At 45.1% G+C, this 16,579-nt stretch overlaps 1 protein-coding gene across 1 annotated transcript in view; it reads right to left on the bottom strand.

Annotated features, from left to right (window-relative positions):
• TNRC18 (trinucleotide repeat containing 18) overlaps nt 1–16,579 on the bottom strand; it is a 153,486-nt gene that overhangs the window by 80,518 nt on the left and 56,389 nt on the right. Inside the window, 2 exon segments of the mRNA XM_072597654.1 lie at nt 1,281–3,083; nt 5,322–5,447. Coding sequence (XP_072453755.1) covers nt 1,281–3,083; nt 5,322–5,447 — 1,929 coding nt within the window.

Below are 16,579 nucleotides of genomic sequence, written 5' to 3'. Positions count from 1 at the left end.
GCTTCAACAAAACCATTTGGGTGCCCCCTGGCATCTGTCATAATGGGCTCTGACCTGTATTTAGATCATCCTCTCCATATCTGAGGAGGATTTGCCTTAGAGTTCCCTACAAATTCCTGAATCCTCATACACTGAGGGGGCACAGAGCAGAGAGGGCCAATTAAAAGCCAGAGACATCTTGGCCAGGATCTAAGGAAGAAGCCTGGGTGGCATTTTCCCCTCTATCTGATGCTTAATCTGCCAGTCAAATCTCCTTTCTCTAGCCAACTCTTCCCCTACCCGCCTACCCTACTACCACCTCTCCTATTCCTACCTTTCAGGAATAGCTGCTAACATATTCCAACAAAGGGGAAAAAAATAAGAGGCACTGAGAGCTGTGACATTCAACTTATTAAATTACCAAAAAAGTGTGAAAATAAACAGAATATCAATCAAACTGTCATCCTAAATGGAGAGAAAGGGCTTATGTTGGCACACAGTACATGACACCACAAACCCTAAAATCTCAAAGGCAGAGGCTCCTCTGCGTGATATTTTTTGGCCCCTCATTTACCTTTCTACTTATGCTTTGGTCACAGAATTAAGAGTTATTCTCATTTATGAGCAGGGAGACTGAGTATAGAACATTCAATGGCTTGTCCAGCGTCACCAGGACTAGAACTCGGGCCTCACTGGTTTTGTCCTGAATGAACTTCCCACTAGATCAAAACATTTCCCTCCATCTCATCTCATTGTCCCAACACACAGATCTCGGGATCCCCTAACACAAATAAAGTTCCCAAATACAGGCATGTATTTTTTTTTTGCTTTGCTTCTCCCCTACTCCCTATTTTTATCACTTCTGTCAGTTTCTATGGGCCCACCTTAAGCTGAGAACTGTTCTTTTGGAGTTCCTCATTCATCTCATCCAAGATACGGCATGCCAAGGGAAAAACAGACATGCTGAGACCAAGAGTGGCAGCGCCGAATCAAGGGACTTGGGTTTGGGGGTTCAAAACCTTCTCCTTGCCACTTATTTCCTGCTACCTTGGGCAAGTCATTTACTTTCTATGGGTCTCAACTTCTTCATCTATAAAATAAAGGTGTTCAACTAATTGGAGTCTGAGGTTTTTTCTAGCCCCACATCTATGATCCTAGTGATGTAATCCTAGGCAGAGAATTAGAGACATAAAGGGAAAGACAGATAAAGGATAAAACACTAGAGACAAAGGAAGGGAAAAGAGATAGGGAGACTCCAGCATCTGAAGACAGGTAAGTCTTTGCCCCACCCCGGGTCCTACCTTTGATGTTGCTCAGGGATAAAGAACGATCCTGGTCAGTCAGGCTGGGCCCCAGCTTACTGCCACTGTTGTCCTTCTGGCGGGCCACTGCCACTGCAATGCCCACAGGCGGGTGCCTTACTTCCACCTCACCCTGAGACCCAATACTCTCCCGTCCAAAGGACTTGGCACTTTCTGGCCTCTCAGGGTCCCTCTTTAGCTGCTTGCCCCCTTGGTGGGAGAGTAGCTGCTGGACCTTAGCAGTACCTAGCTGTGAGGGGTCCAATTTCATGTTGCCTAGTCCACCAAAAGGGCTCTTCTTGCCACTGCCAGGTCGGGCAGAGGCTTCCTTGGCAAAACTGCCGCTGTATTTGATGAGACTCTGCATGGCAGAGCCTTCACTGTGAGAAACTGGATGGAGGTCCCCACCACCCCGAGGACCTCCCACCACAGACACTCGCGGCAGCCCACTGGGGTCCAAATAGCCCTTCTTTGCTACCTCCTCCTCCACCCGGCTCACGTGGTTATGCTGAGCAGCCAACACTGCCATCTGAGTGGTGGCAAAGTTGCCCATCTCAAAGGGCTTCCACTTCTGCTCAGGGGGTAGCTTCAGCTGGCTGGTGTCCGGGTGCTGCCGGGAAGGGTCCAGGGTGCCGTAGACTTTGGCCGCCTCCTTGGCACCTGCCCTGGAGAAGCGTTCCCGCTCGCATGCCCGGTGCTCAACCTCTGGCTTCAGCAAGTCCTTAGAGGGGAGGTAGTCCCTGCTCTCCGGAGAGCCCAGCCCAGGCCGACTCTGGAAGGGCTCAGACGTCACATGCCGCTTCAGCACCAAGGAGTTGGCCCGGATGACCGAGTTCTTCTCCCTCAGCACCTCTGCCCTCCTGGCATCGGCCGGGCAAGGGAAGTCCTGGGGCAGGAGGGCACGTGAGAGGTCAGCCAGGCCCCTCTCCAATGGGGGCTGTAGCACCTCCACTTTGCTCACCTCTTTTTCCTTAGCCTTGTTGTCCCGGGCCTGTGAAGCAATCTGGATGGGACCCATCCTCTCATCATAGGCCTCAACTGAAGGCACGAAGGTGGGGGCGATGACTTTGTGCTCCCGGCCTGGCTCTTTGGCCGGGGGAAAGATAGTGTACATGTTGGAATGGACGGGTTGGGGGGGGAATGTCACTGCAGAAGAGGAAGAAGAAGAGGGGGTCATTTTCCCTGGCTGAGCAGGGTGCGGAGAGGGGCAAGTACATGAAATGTGCAAAGTGGTAATGGTAGGGATGACGGCCTCACCCCTTTTCATTCTGTCCAGGTGGCTGTGGACCGCAGGCCTCATGTTCTCATCATGCGGGGCTGGATCCTTACCACAACAGTCCTGCTCTGTACCCAGAACCTTCAGCAAAGGGTCTCCTCCACCATTGCAATTGCTGAGGGAGGAAGTCTGTAGGGGGTTTTTGGATTTGGGCTCTCCACTTCCTAAACCCCGGTGGCCCACGTGCTCAGCCAGGAAAGGGGAGAGCCGGTCACCCATCTTAGCCGCCCGCTCCAGCCCGCTCAGTCTCCGTTCCCCTTCAGGTTTGGCATCCTGAGTCAGGTCCACGACGCTTCGAGGCCGTGGCTCCTCCTTGGCCTTGCTGTCCCTCTTACTGAAGGGTGGCGGCAGATCCCCCCGACATGCCCGTTCTTTGCTGTGCTCCTTTGTGGTGCCCTCCCGGGAGCTTTTGGGAAGGTGGCTAAGCTCCTTGTCCCGAAGCAGGGAGGCCGACGAGTGGCTGGTTGGTGTCCTGGACACAGGGTTCTGGGGGTGCAAGGCCACCTGGCCTGGTAGATAGAATCCATCTGCAAAATAGAAGGAAAGTAGTGAGTCGCCCCTATCCCAGAGCTGAAACCAGCTTCTCCCTCCCAAGTAGTAGAATCATCCACACCAATAATGCAAGATCAGGAAGAGGACCAATTAACAAAAGTGGAATGTTCCAGAGGATCAACGATGAAGCATGCGACCCATCTCCTGAAAAGGAGGCTGTGAACTCAAAATGCATACTGAGACAGGCATTTCTGGAGTTGGCCAATGAGGGGATTTGCTTTGCATGACTGCTCATTTGTCAAAGCAAATTTGGGTTTTCTCTTTCCTTTTTGGGGGAGGAGGGTTCAATGAGGGAGTAAGAGAGAAAAAATAAAAGTTTGTTCATTGAAAAATAAAATGAAATTAACTAAGGTATTTTAAAAAAAGGTCAAATAGTCTAGTTTAGGGGTGAGGAATTTGGCTTCAAGGTCATATGTGGCCTTCTAGGTCCTTGGGTACAGCTCTCTGACTGAATCAAAGTTTTATAGAACAAATCATTTTATTAAGGGGATTTGTTTTGTGAAGTCTGAATTCAGTCAAAGGGTCGCACTTGAGCACATGAAGGGCCACATATGGCCTCAAGGCCACGAGTTCCCCACCTCTAGTATAGTCTGCCAAGCTTTCACCTGAGGTGAGAATTATTTTCACCCTGGGGTAAAAATAAAGAAGCTCATCAAATTTACCAATTCAAAATGTGACTTTATCTTAGGCCCAATTAGAGAAAACCCATGAAATACTAGAATGGAAGAAAGCAATCTTCCAGATCCATTCTGACCCCCCCTAGTTCTCATCAAAAATACAGAAGATTCCATTTGGTCGTGATGAAGTCAACCTATCTCTCTTGTTCCCCTAGGGATGGGTTCTCCTCAGTAGGCAGAGGGTCTGCCTAACCCACGTGTGCAAAACAAAGAGGCCAGTCTGAATAAAAGCTGCAATGCTCTGGAGATAGCAATTTTCAGGGCTAGAACTTAGCATCTGCAGCCACAGCCACAATCCCCAAGGCTGTATGAGATCAGACACACTCAGCAGCTACCTCTAACTAATCCCTATCTTAAAACAAATTCAAAAGTTATTGACTCCTCCCTGGACAATGCTAACTTCTTGGCCAAAATCTTGTTTTTCATACCATCATGATATTTTGTGGAAACCTGAAGATATCTTTGGTATGTGATATGGACCAGGCTTTTTCACTCTTCTGCCAATTTTTCACCCAAGGGATAAGGGAAGAGGGAGGTACATAGACTGAAGGTGATGTAATTTTGATAAAGGGAGAATATGGGGAGGTGGGGAAAGAAGAGGGACAGTGCATCCCTCTGTGTGTATATGTATGTACATACCTATGTATATACACATATATGTATTCAATCAGTCATCTTTATGCTCTCAAAATGTAGAAAGCAACATAGATTGTGTTTGTGTGTGTATAACCAACAGAGATACACAGCGAAGCAGAGAGCTGGAAAGATACCTAAGGATTTTGTCATTGTATAAAACATGTCTAGGATGAAGTCAGTATGCTAGACCTTCAGATGCTGGAGGGATAAGAAAAGGTCAAGTGAAGCACATATCCTATATATCTACAGGTGTGGATATGATAGGTGTAGATATCTACAGGTGCATCCAGGGTAGGAAACAGGAAAGCATCAAACTAAGAACTCTGGCCCTTTTGTGGAGGGTCTGGAATTTGGCTCTGCCCAAGCCAAGGCCTCAAGGCCACATGTGGCCCTCTAGGTCCTCAAGTGTGGCCCTTCGACTATATCTAAACTTATGTCCTGGAGACCACAGATTCCCTACCCCTGGGTTAGAGAATCCCTTGGGTCAATCTCTCTTCTGAGTAATATCAACTGTTAGGGCCAAGGAAAGAGGGGCAAGTGTCCTTGAGAGCTGGGAAGGTCAGGCTACAAAAGGAAGCTGGCCTAAAAATCTCCCCCTCCCCTCCCACAGTACCTTGTGATGGGGATCCTTCCCATTGCTGACATAACCACTCAGATCTCACTATCCCTCCTTCCCCGGCTTCCCCCTCTCCCTCCTCCCACCATGTGTAACAAGGAGAAACTGGCGTTAACAAAGAGAAGGGACATAGGGAGGGCAAAGGAAAGCACCTTGCCAATCCCTGCAAAGGCAGAGGGAACTACCATGTGGGAATTAGAGGAGAAAAGGGGAGCTGAAGCATATGTCCGCTGTGTGCAGACAGCCGGCACCCAGCTCCCAACAGCCCGCCCACGCACGCTGACCTTTCGCAGAGTCAAAGAGGCCCGGCTGCCCCAGCTGGGCCAGAAGGGGACTGCCGCTGTTGGGGGGCTCCAGGTGGCTCAGGGGAATATACGAAGGGTACAGCCCATTAGGCAGATGGGAAAAGCCTGAAAAACAGAAAGAGGAAACATGTTTTTGGAACAGCATGCTAGCAATTTTTTTTCTGAAACACAGTATTGCAGACTGTTTTGGCTGGCAACCCCAAATGCCAGATGAGGCAACTGCTAGATTTAGCGCCATCTTTACTTAAACACGAGGCCTTCCATAACGTGGCAGACCCCAAAGTGACCAAGCCCCTTTATAGCCCTTCTGGACCAGAGGAAGAAGGTTTGGAATCTCTACCTCCTAGGACCGAGATCATGATCAGGGCAAAGTGTGGTACAACAGACAGCCCTGGGAGTCAAGTGAACTGGGTTCTGGTTTCAACTCTGCCCTTGACTCATCTGGAAGAGGGTGGACTTCACAGACAGGGTGGTATGGTGATAAGAACCCTGGAGTCAGATGATCAGATGCCTTGCCGTTGGCTAGCTGGATGACCTTGGGCACATCATTTTTCTTCTAGAAACTCTTTATTAATTGATAAAATGGACACAGGATCTGGACCTATCTCCCAGGGTCAAATTTTTTACTTCACTGATTTCGAGGTGGAAGGGACCTAAGAGGTCACCCGATCCACCCTCCCCTATTTTACAGATCGGCCCAGAGTGATTGCAACTTGCCTCTTTCATAGGATCATTCACATCTAGTCTTGTATCTCCAAATCCAGTGTCCTTTCCATTGCATTATGGGATCACCTGGTGATTTTCAAAGCACTATGTAAATGCGGGGGCAGCTAGTGGGTGAAGTGAATAGCCCTTGGGATCAGGAAGAGCTGAGTTCAAAACTAATCTCAGACACTAGCTAGCTGTGTGACCTTGGTCAAGTCATTTAACCCTCTTTGCCTCAGTTTCCTCATCTGTAAAATGAGCTGGAGAAGGAAATGGCAAACCACTCTAGTATCTCTGCCAAGAAAACCCCAAATGGGGTCAAGAAGAGTTGGTCATGACTGAAATGACCTGACAACATGTAAATGTGAGTTATTTTCCTTACATTAATGATCTCCAAGGTCCTTTCCAGCTCTGTGCCTCTACTTCTACTCTAGCTCATGAGATGCCTCCTTCCCCAGAACTATTCTACATCTAGCCACATTTTAGAACTTGTAACTGTTTCAGGTAAATTAATTTTACCTTCTCAACTAGAATGTAAGGTCTTTAAGGACAAGGGCCTACTTTCCCACAGAGCCTAGGCATTCCTGTCCAAAGCATATTAGCTAATAGCCTTGGACTGATTTTGCAACTTACAAATGTACTGAAAAACACAATTAAATGTCAGAGTAATTATCTATTTATTAGCTTAAGCCATCTAGAGAACATTACTTGATAGTACTTTGTTAACCAGTTAGCGTTAATAAGTTACGGGCAACCAGGCATACCACATGGAATGCTGAACTCAGGGTCAGAAAGAAATAGGTTCGTATTTGGTCTCAAACACCTATGACCCTGGGCAAGTCATGTAACTTCTCTCTGAGCCCTAGTCTCTCATCTGTGAAATGGGAATGATGTGTTACGTTATTTTCCTATTTTATAGTATAACCACAACACCTAGTTTACAAGGTTGTTATCAGAAACAAATGAGATAATACAGAGGGTCCCAAAAGTCACAGCTTCAAAGACTTTTGAGGCGACCAGTATCTACAAAGTACTCCACAAACCTTGCTACATAATTGCTAGCTATTATAATTACTACCAGCTATAAATTCCAGAGCCCAAGGCAAAGACCCCATCTCTCTCACACCTTTAACCAGGTTTTCTTCAGGCACTGAGGAAGATGTTAATTGCTTTAAATCATTTTCAACTCAACCCCAAGATCAAGCACTTACCGTAGACTGTGCCAACTAGAATTGTTAGCTTCTTAAAAGAAATCAAAATGCATTCCTTTTTCAAGTATTTTTTTAATGGATAACTCTAATTCCCTCTCTTTTCTGAGTTTCAAGTTTCCTCTTCTATAAAATGATGGAGCTGGTCTTCACCTCTAAAGGTCCTTCTAGCTGAAGCCACAGACATTCTTATCACTAGAGATCTAATCAGGAGAAATCTGAACGTGTCAAACCCACAGGATTAGCCACCCATGTGATGACTGTATGGGGGCAAACCATGACCTTGCCAACAATTTCACTGAAGAAAATGAAGCCCCTGGTGGGAGGCTGTGCCCAGTCCCAAATACAGCAGTTTGGAGACAACCCTGAATCTCCAAGTCCTCAACTAGCTGCAGAGAAGCATGGGGTTTAAGTGGCTTAAGTTCCACCTATTTTACTAAATGAGGAAACTAAGGCAAAACTAAGGTGAACTGACTTGCCCAGGGTTGCACAGCTAATATTGTCTGAGGTCAAATTTGAACTCAGGTCTTCCTAATATTACAGTTTATATGTGTATATATAAAATATACATTTTATATCTATACACACATACGTGTGTATGTATATGTACATACATGGATGCATGCATAAAAACACACACAGCATAGAAGCCTTTAAGCTTCTAAACTAGGCCTGAAATACCCATTCTGTTCCTGGTAGCAGGTATATTTGGCAAATCTCAGCTTGCTCTCTCAGACAGGGTCACCTTGTCTCGAACCCTGTAGGCATGACGGTAATTTACCACTTCGAAGGATAGCATTTCTTCTTTATGCCTTTTCCAACCCAGGTATACTATCTGTCCTTCTCTGAGAACCTCATGCCTGGGAATGCAGCTGTAAAGCCCCAAGGCCGTTTTGAAAAAAGTCCTTGGAGGATTTCAGTAATTAATAGCTCCTGGATAGGGCCCAAGAAGAACTATCTCCTATGCTATTGTATTCTAAAGAGGAACGTGCTTTGTTTATACTAAGGTCCAAGGGTAGACTTAAATCTAGGAGAGTTTAAGGGAAATCAACCAGGCGTGCAATTTACCAATTCCCACTCTCCTCTATATTCACCTCTAGTAAGGTACCTTAAAACAGATTCCCAAGAAAGTCAGTGAAAGTGGAAAGAGCAGCTCCCTATGATTGTTTTTTAAAAATAAAACTTTATTAACATCTCCTCTCCCACTCCTCCTATAGAGCTATCCCTTATAAAAAAGAAAATAAAGGAGGGTAAAACACAGTTCAGCAAAACTAACAGACAAATGGAAAAAAATCTGACAATATATGAAGTCTTGCACACCCATAATCCTTCCACCTCTACAAAAAAACTGCAAAGTCTAATTCACTTCAAATGAAAAAGCCATAGATAACTAGATGCAGCAGTGGATAGACTGCCGAACCTGGAGTCAGAAAGATTCATCTTCCAGAGTTCAAATCTGGCCTCAGACACTTATTAGCTGTGTAACCCTGAGCAAGCTACTTTACCCTGTTTGCCTTAGTTTCCTCAGCTGTAAAATGAGCTAGAGAAGGAAGCAGCAAACCACTCTAGTATCTTTGCTAAGAAAACCCTAAACTGGGTCACGAATGTAGGATCCATCATCGATAAACTAGCCATTTTTGTGCCCAAGGCAAACAGTAAAAAAAGCACTCCCTCCATAGATTGGAGGCTTGAGAGGAAGGGGGGAGGAGGGGAAGATGGGACAATGGCAGACACTCAGATCAAGTGAGGATGCTGTGGCTGGGGAATTTCAGCAGGGTGTACAACTCCCCAGTGGTGTGACACTGGGGAAGGAAGTGCTAGAGTTGGCCTCCAATTTTAATTAAGTATGCTTACTAGTAACTGAGGGGCTAAGAGCAGTTGTTCGTAGTAGGAAAGAATTTGAAAGGTTATCACCCCAAGAAATTTCAGGCAAACACCCAGGCTCTCCCACACCCCTTAGCCAGGAATGTTTCAACTACATGAGGAATATGGTAATTACTTTAATTCCTCTCCAGCCCCACTCCAGGACTGGGCATTAGGAAACCCAATCTAAGGAGCAGGAGACTGGCGGCCACAGAGATGCAGTGACCTGTCTTAGGGGTTCCAGAGTTCAAATCCTGCTGTCAACCTAGCCTAACTGTAATCCTAGAAAGGCAGTCATTTAACATCCCTAACTAAGCCTCAGTTTCATCATGTGTAAAATGTTTATTTTTCCAGGGAGTGGGAAAAGGTAGGAGGGGAAAAAACAAATAATAATTGAAAAAAATAAAATGTTTTAAAATAAAATAGGGTTAATAATAGCATCTCCCTCGCAGAGTTGTGAGAATCGAATGAAGTGATATGTAAGAATGAATTGCTTTGTAAACCTTCAAATGCTCTACTTTTGTTGTTACGGAGTCGTTTCAGTTGTATCTGACTTCTTCATGACCCCATTTGGGGTTTTCTTGGTGAAGAGACTGGAGTGGTTTGCCTTTTCCCTCTCCAGCTCATTTTACAAATAAGGAAACTGAGGCAAACAGGATTAAATGACTTGCCCAGGGTTACATAGCTAGTAAGTGTCTGAGGCCAGATTTGAACTTGGGTCTTCCTCACTCCAGGGCCAGTGCACTCACTCACTGCCCCCAAAATGCTCCATAAACTCTTATTAAGAAATAGGTCTTCATGCTTCTGAGGTGTGCCAGTTGGGCAGTCTCCACTAGACCATTCTAACAAATCTCTACAGGGAAGGGTTTACTTTGATGGTAATTAGTTTAAAAGGACTGAAAAGGGAAAGAGAGTAAAGCACATGATTCAACCATATCCTTATGGACCCAGTAGAGAAATATAGGCCAGACGATCATATTGTTAAGTAGGTGAATAGGTAGTTTCCCCAGATAATTAGCACAATGCCTGGTACCTAGTAAGGACTTAATAAAATGCTTATTAGGGACAGGTAGGTGGTAAAGTGGATAGAGCACCAGCCCTTGAATTAGGAGGCCTGGAGGGGAAATCTGACCTCCGACACTTACCAACTGTGTGATCCTCAGCAAAGTTACTTACCCCTGACTGCCTCCCCCCTTCAAAAAATAATAAAAATAAAATGCTTATTGATTGATTGGCACATAGTAGGAACTTAATAAATACTTGGATCATCAACTAGAGGCATGTCGCATGTCTCCAGTGGAAAACCACAGGGCTTTTTTTTTCCTTTGGTGACTTAGAATCTGCCTGGAGGAACAACAATATTGGGTAATAGACTGGGAATTCCAAAAGATGTGGACAGATTAGAGCAAGAAATAGATCTGAATCTAGTATGATGAAATTTAACAAGGGTAAGTTTCAAAATAATCAACTAATTAATTACACAAATACAAGGCCAAGTAGATGCTACTAGAAAATAGTTCATGAGAAAAAGGAAGTCCCAGATTTGGGGAAGGGGAAGGGGCAGGGACATGGGGTTGATTGTAAGCTCAAAATCAATCAACCCTGAAAGACAGAGAGTCCCTAAATTCAAGGCAAGCTTGGGTTGCATTAACCAAAGCACAAAAATCTAAAGAGTAGTAATCTAACACCACCCCCACACCCCCATCCAACTGTACTCTGTTCTAGGTTAGGCCACAGTTCCATGCTAATAGCTAGGTGGTTCAGCTGGGTCTGGAGTCAGAAAGATCTGAGTTCCAATCCAGTCTGACACACTAGCTGTGTGACCCTGGGCAAGTCATTTCACCCCATCTGCCTCAGATGCCTCAACTGCAAAAGGGAGACCAAACCTCCAAGAGCTGTTTCCAGAACCAAATGGGACATTTACCAAGTGCTTTAGCACAGTTCCTGGCATGTTTGTTGTTCAGTTGTGTTCGACTCTCTGTGACCCCATATGAAGTTTCCCTTGTAAAGATATTTCCTTTTCCAGCTCATTTTACGCATGAGAAACAGAGGGAAACAGGGTAAAGTAACTTGCCCAGGGTCACACAGCTAGTAAGTGTCTAAGGATGGATTTGAATCCACAAGAGGAGCCTTCCTGACTCCAGGCCCTGGCACATAGTGGGCACCTAACTGCTTCTCTCCTTCCCTGGAGGAAAGGGAGGGATTAGGAAATGAAGGTACCTGAAACTCTGATACTTGGGATTCCATACAAAGAAGCAGTAACATTCATATTAAGGTTGAGAAGGCTGGGGATCTAGGGGAAGTGGCGAATGGGCAGCTGTTTTCAAATATTTTCAGAGCTGTCTTGTGCTGAAGAAGAAAACAGACTCTACTTTGCCTGGACCCAAGATATAACTAAGCCCAACAGGTAAATGCCACAGAAGTAAATTTCAACCTCATACAAGGAAACCTTTCTAAAAATGAAAGCTGTCCAAAAGTGGAATAGTAGGTAGTGAGATCCCCATCACTGGAGGTTTGTAAGTGAAGCCTGGATGAAAAGTTGTCAGCAGAGATGTGTGGGTCTTGTAAGAGTTTACAATTAAATTTTCAGCATGAGCAGTTACACCTCAGAAATCAGCAGTGACCACAGATGAGGGCTTGAGTTCTTGATTAGTTGGTCGTCTAGACTTAAGAAAGCATTAATAATGCAGGTTAAACTTAAAAGTATCTGCATACATTTTGGAGAGCAGCATTGTTAAACATGTATCAGCGCACAGCCTTGGTTGTCCAGTATGCGATAAAAAAATCTGGTTTCAGACTGAAAAATGTCTGACAGCTTCCTTCAAGCTCCAAACGGATTCTATGAAAAGGAAAGTGATGAGAAGGGAAAAAAACCAAAGAAAGTAAAAGGGAGGGAATGAAGGAGGGAAAAGGTAAGGAATAAAGATGAGGGGGGGCCAGTTTATTCCTGCATTTCAATACAGAAAATACCAAATATGGTTAAATGAAGGCAGTTACATAATCAGTCCCATCATCTTTTTTCTTATACAGCATGTGTCCTTCCTAGCCAAGACATATCATAGCTGCCTTTTTGCTAAAGGGGAACCTAGTCAGAACCAAAAAAGTCACTTAGAAAAACCAGGTCCAGTATTCCAAAACCTCACTTCTGTTATAGAACTTCAGAATATGTACATGGAATTTTTCTGCCCTAAAGATGAATAAATTAATTGAAACAACTGAAGTGACATGCAGATTGCTTTGCAAACCTCAAAATGCTATATTTTTGTTGTTGGGTTGTACCAGACCTGTTCAACTCTGTGACCCCATTTGGGGGTTTCCTGGCAAAGATACTCAATCAGTTTGCAAAATCGTTCTCTAGCTTATTTTACAGATGAGGAAACTGAGGCAAACAGGGTTAAGTGACTTGCCCAGGGATTTACAATTAGCAAGTGTCTGAGGTCAGATCTGAACTCACATCTTCTTAACCCCAGGCCCAGAGGTCTATCTTAAAGATCACTGCTAGGTGGTACAGTGAACAGTGTTATATAGAGAGAAATAGGAAAATTAGAATTCAAATCCTGTTTCTCAGAGCCTTAGATGTGCTGTATGACCCTGAATAAGTCACAGCTTTTCAGTCTGGGTTTCTTTTTCTATAAAATGAGGGTGATGATAAAAACGCCTACCTGCTAGAGCTGTGATGTTGACACAAGATAAAATATATGAAGTTACGATTTCATTCAATTCAATCTTCTCACTTCACCAGGGACAATATTAAGTCCCAGAGACAAAGTCAACAGCAGCTATTAAGTTTTTCATTCTCATGGTTTTTCCCTTTTGTTCTGATTCTCCTTTCACAACGTGACTAATGTGGAAACATCTAATATGATTGTACATGTACAGCCTGTATCAGATGGCTTGCCTTCTTGGGGAAGGGGAAGGGGAAGGAGGGAGAAAAAAGATATGGAACTCAAAAATCTTATAAAAATAGATGTTGAAAACTATCTTCACATGTAATTGGAAAAAGTAAAATAATATTAAGTGGATAAAAAACCAATAAGTATTAATGACAAATCCAGGCCTTCAATCTGAGAATCCCAAAATTTAAGGCTGGAAAGGGCTTTAGGATTCATCTGGTCCAACTCCCCTCATTTTACAGATAAAGAAAAAGGCTGAGCAAGGTGAGTGACTTTCCTAATATCACATTGTACAACAGGGGAGGGACTCAAGTCCACATCCAGGTTCTGGGTTCAAATCCAGAGTTCTTTTTTCTTTCTGCCACGACCCCTCACAGGCCATTGTGAGGTCTTGAATACTTGTCAAACCCACATTTTGTCACCAGATTAAAAATGATGTCTCTGTCCCAACGGAGTGAACACTAATGCTAGTAAAATATTGGGGGCAACGTGGCAAGAACTACGGAATGGGGTCTGGAGATCCCAGTTCCAGTCCCAGCTCTAACGTTTCCTTGCTATAAAGCCTGGGCAAATCACCTAAATCCCTCCTTAGTTTCTTCTTTGGCAAAATGGATATCCTCCTTATCCCAAAGATGTATAATAACTAAACAAAGGAGATAATGTGATAAAGGAGATAATTTCAGAGCTTGAGGAAGTTTAGGAACATTCTATAAGAATGTTAAGGTTTATTATCCCAACCTTCAAGAGATCAGAGTTCTGAATAATAACCTCTCTCAGTTTAAAAAGGACACTCAGGACACTCATGCCTCCTTCCTTTCCATACCCACGAATGGAAGCCCTGTCTTCTCTTCCTCACCCTCATCTCCACCCCTTTTCAGATTCTTTTTATGCATTGTTGTTTACCAGTCATATACAACTCTTTGTGACCCGGCACTCTATCCACTGTGTCACCTAGTTGACCCACAGCAAGAAAAGTAGATTCTGAGAATGAAGACAGAATTTCAAAAAGGTAGGGTTAAAAAAACCAAATGGGTATTTTCCAGCTACTGCTGAGATGGTTAACAGGAAAACAGAATTCAAGCCAATACCTGCAACTCCTTAATTAAAGCTTTCCCATAAATCAACAGGAATTTATTTATTAAGCACCTTCAACCTATGCCAGGCACTGTACCAGGTATTGGCATTACAGACAAAAAACCTCCAAGAAGCTTAAACTTTAACAGTGGAAACATGTCATGTACACATATGAGCATGTACAACACATAGAGGAGTAAGGACAGGAGCTAAAGTTGTAGCTTCCTTATTAGTATCAAGAACTCTCAAATGAGGAAAACTCCTCAACCAAGTTAAGCCACATCAATAAGCATCTATAAATGCCTACTACGTGCCAAGCACTCAATGCTAAGCACTAGGGTGGTACAAAGCAAGGATGAAAAACCATTCCTGCTCTCAGGGAGCTCCAAGTCTAACCTGAAGAGGGAACACGCAACCTTCATACAACAAGCTACACACAGAGGAGACATTGGAAAGAATCCTAGGGAAGGTGCTAGAATTAGGGAGGACCCAAAAGGCTTTATTTGTGGAAGGTGGGATTTCAGCTGAGGCCTGAAGGAAGCCAGGAAAGCCTAGGCTGAGATGAAAGGGGGGGTGGATTTCAAGCATGAAAAACAGCAGACTAGAAAGTACTCACAGAGTCCTGGGTGAAGTCACTGCGATTGACTTTTGTAAAGTAAGTGGAGAGAAAAACTGGAAACTTGGGAAGGGGCCACCTATGGCAGGAAGGGCTTTAAATGCCAAACAGAGCCATTTTTATATTCCAATCCAGAACACAATAGAAAGCCAATGGAATTTACTGAATAAGGGAACTACCTGGTCACATCCAACCTGTGTTTAGGAAGATCCCTTTGAAAACAGAGTGTTCTAGAATAGGGGATGGGCCTTGAAGCAAAGCAGTATTAGAGTAGAACCTATTAGAGCAGGGAAGGATTAAGTGACTTGCCTGGGTTTATATAGCCCACTCCTGGTCAGACACACTTGAACCCATGCCTTCCTGGTTCCAGGACTGCCTCTGGCCAACCTGTGTAAGAGGACAGGTGGGAGGGACCATAGAGAGGCTCTATATATCAGTAGCAGTTATATATTCCATCCTCACCACCAACCCCCACTCTCCTACAACCGCCTCAAATCCCCTTTCAGTAGATTATCCAGTGAATGTCATACATGTTTTCGGGGAATTCACATAGGAGACAATCAATGAGTTTCGCATACCTTGAGAGAAAGGGCTTCTCTCTTCTCCCACCCTCCCCACTTTCCTATTTCAATAGGGAACACCCATCTTGTTTTGAAAGACCCCTGGTAAGCAGCCAACTCCTGAACTTTCTCCTCAGCCCACCACCCCCAGGGCCAGGACTCAGAGGATTTAGGAGCTATCAATGGGGAAATCTCTCTCTTAAATGTAGCCTAAATCCCTCACACTACATCTTAAGCCTGTCTCTTCTCGTTCCTTCCTCCGTGGAGATGTCCAAAAGCTGGTCACCCTCTGGCAGAAGAGGTCTGCACACAGGCAAAGACCTTTATTAAATGCCTCCCTGAGCTCTCCCAGTCAAATAATCCCAGCCCCTTCAGGCTTTTGTAGAGGGACTTATTTCCCAAGCCTTTAATCATGGAGCCAGCCTATTCCACCCATGGCCCAGCCACCTTCCCAGGTCAAGCTAAGGCCTCAGTCAGGCCATCTGGTAATAATGAAATTGTCAGGGGAGACCGAGGAAAGAGGTGGAGGGATCCCTCAGGGGGCTTCAGAAGGGGAGGGGGGAAGGAAGGTGTGGGGTGACCTAGGACAAAGGTCAAGGGAAGCCTCCCCCCAATCCCAGAGAGGAAGGAAGGCCCGGGCAGGCCTGGGCCCAGCGGCTGCCATGGCAACAGAAGCCAGGCCTGACAGGCTGGACTTTTGTTTGTGCTCAGGCCCTGGGAATCACTGAGGGGGGCTTTGCTGGGGGGACGGGAGATGGGAGATTCTAAGGAGGGAGGGAGGAATCAGAGGCAGCTGCATGGGTAAGGAGAGCCCCAGGGTATGACTTTAACCAATAACCAAGTCAGTAAAAAATCTTAAGCCTGAACAGGCCTGACTCAAGAACCCAAACACCTCCCAGCTCCTGCCCCAGAGTCAGGAAGACAAGCAACCCTGGCAGGCCAGCTACGTACATGAACCTCCCTGGCCCAAGGAACCAAACCAGGCCAGGAAGAAACTAGGTCAGAAGCAAAGCCAAGCCATGCCAAGCAAGGCAACCCAACAACATTGATTAAGTGCCTCCTTAGTGTCAGATGCAAGGAATGCAGAGGTGGAGAAAATAAACCCTTGCCCTCAAGGAGCTCCCATTCTGCGAGGGGAACACTACTGAAATAAAGCCAAGGCCGAATGCATATCACCATCTCCACGACACATTAAGGTTTGCAAAGTGCTTTACAAATATTAACTCAACCGTGGGAATTATTACTGCTATAATAATAACAGTGGAACTGTTACTATGCCCATTTTACAAATGGGGATACCAAGGCAGGCAGAAGCTAA

This window comes from Notamacropus eugenii, chromosome 3, assembly GCF_028372415.1.
Source record: "Notamacropus eugenii isolate mMacEug1 chromosome 3, mMacEug1.pri_v2, whole genome shotgun sequence".
In the NCBI taxonomy this organism is placed as follows: domain Eukaryota; kingdom Metazoa; phylum Chordata; class Mammalia; order Diprotodontia; family Macropodidae; genus Notamacropus; species Notamacropus eugenii.
Note: the sequence above shows the minus strand (reverse complement) of the source record. Positions and strands in the feature narration are given on the sequence as shown.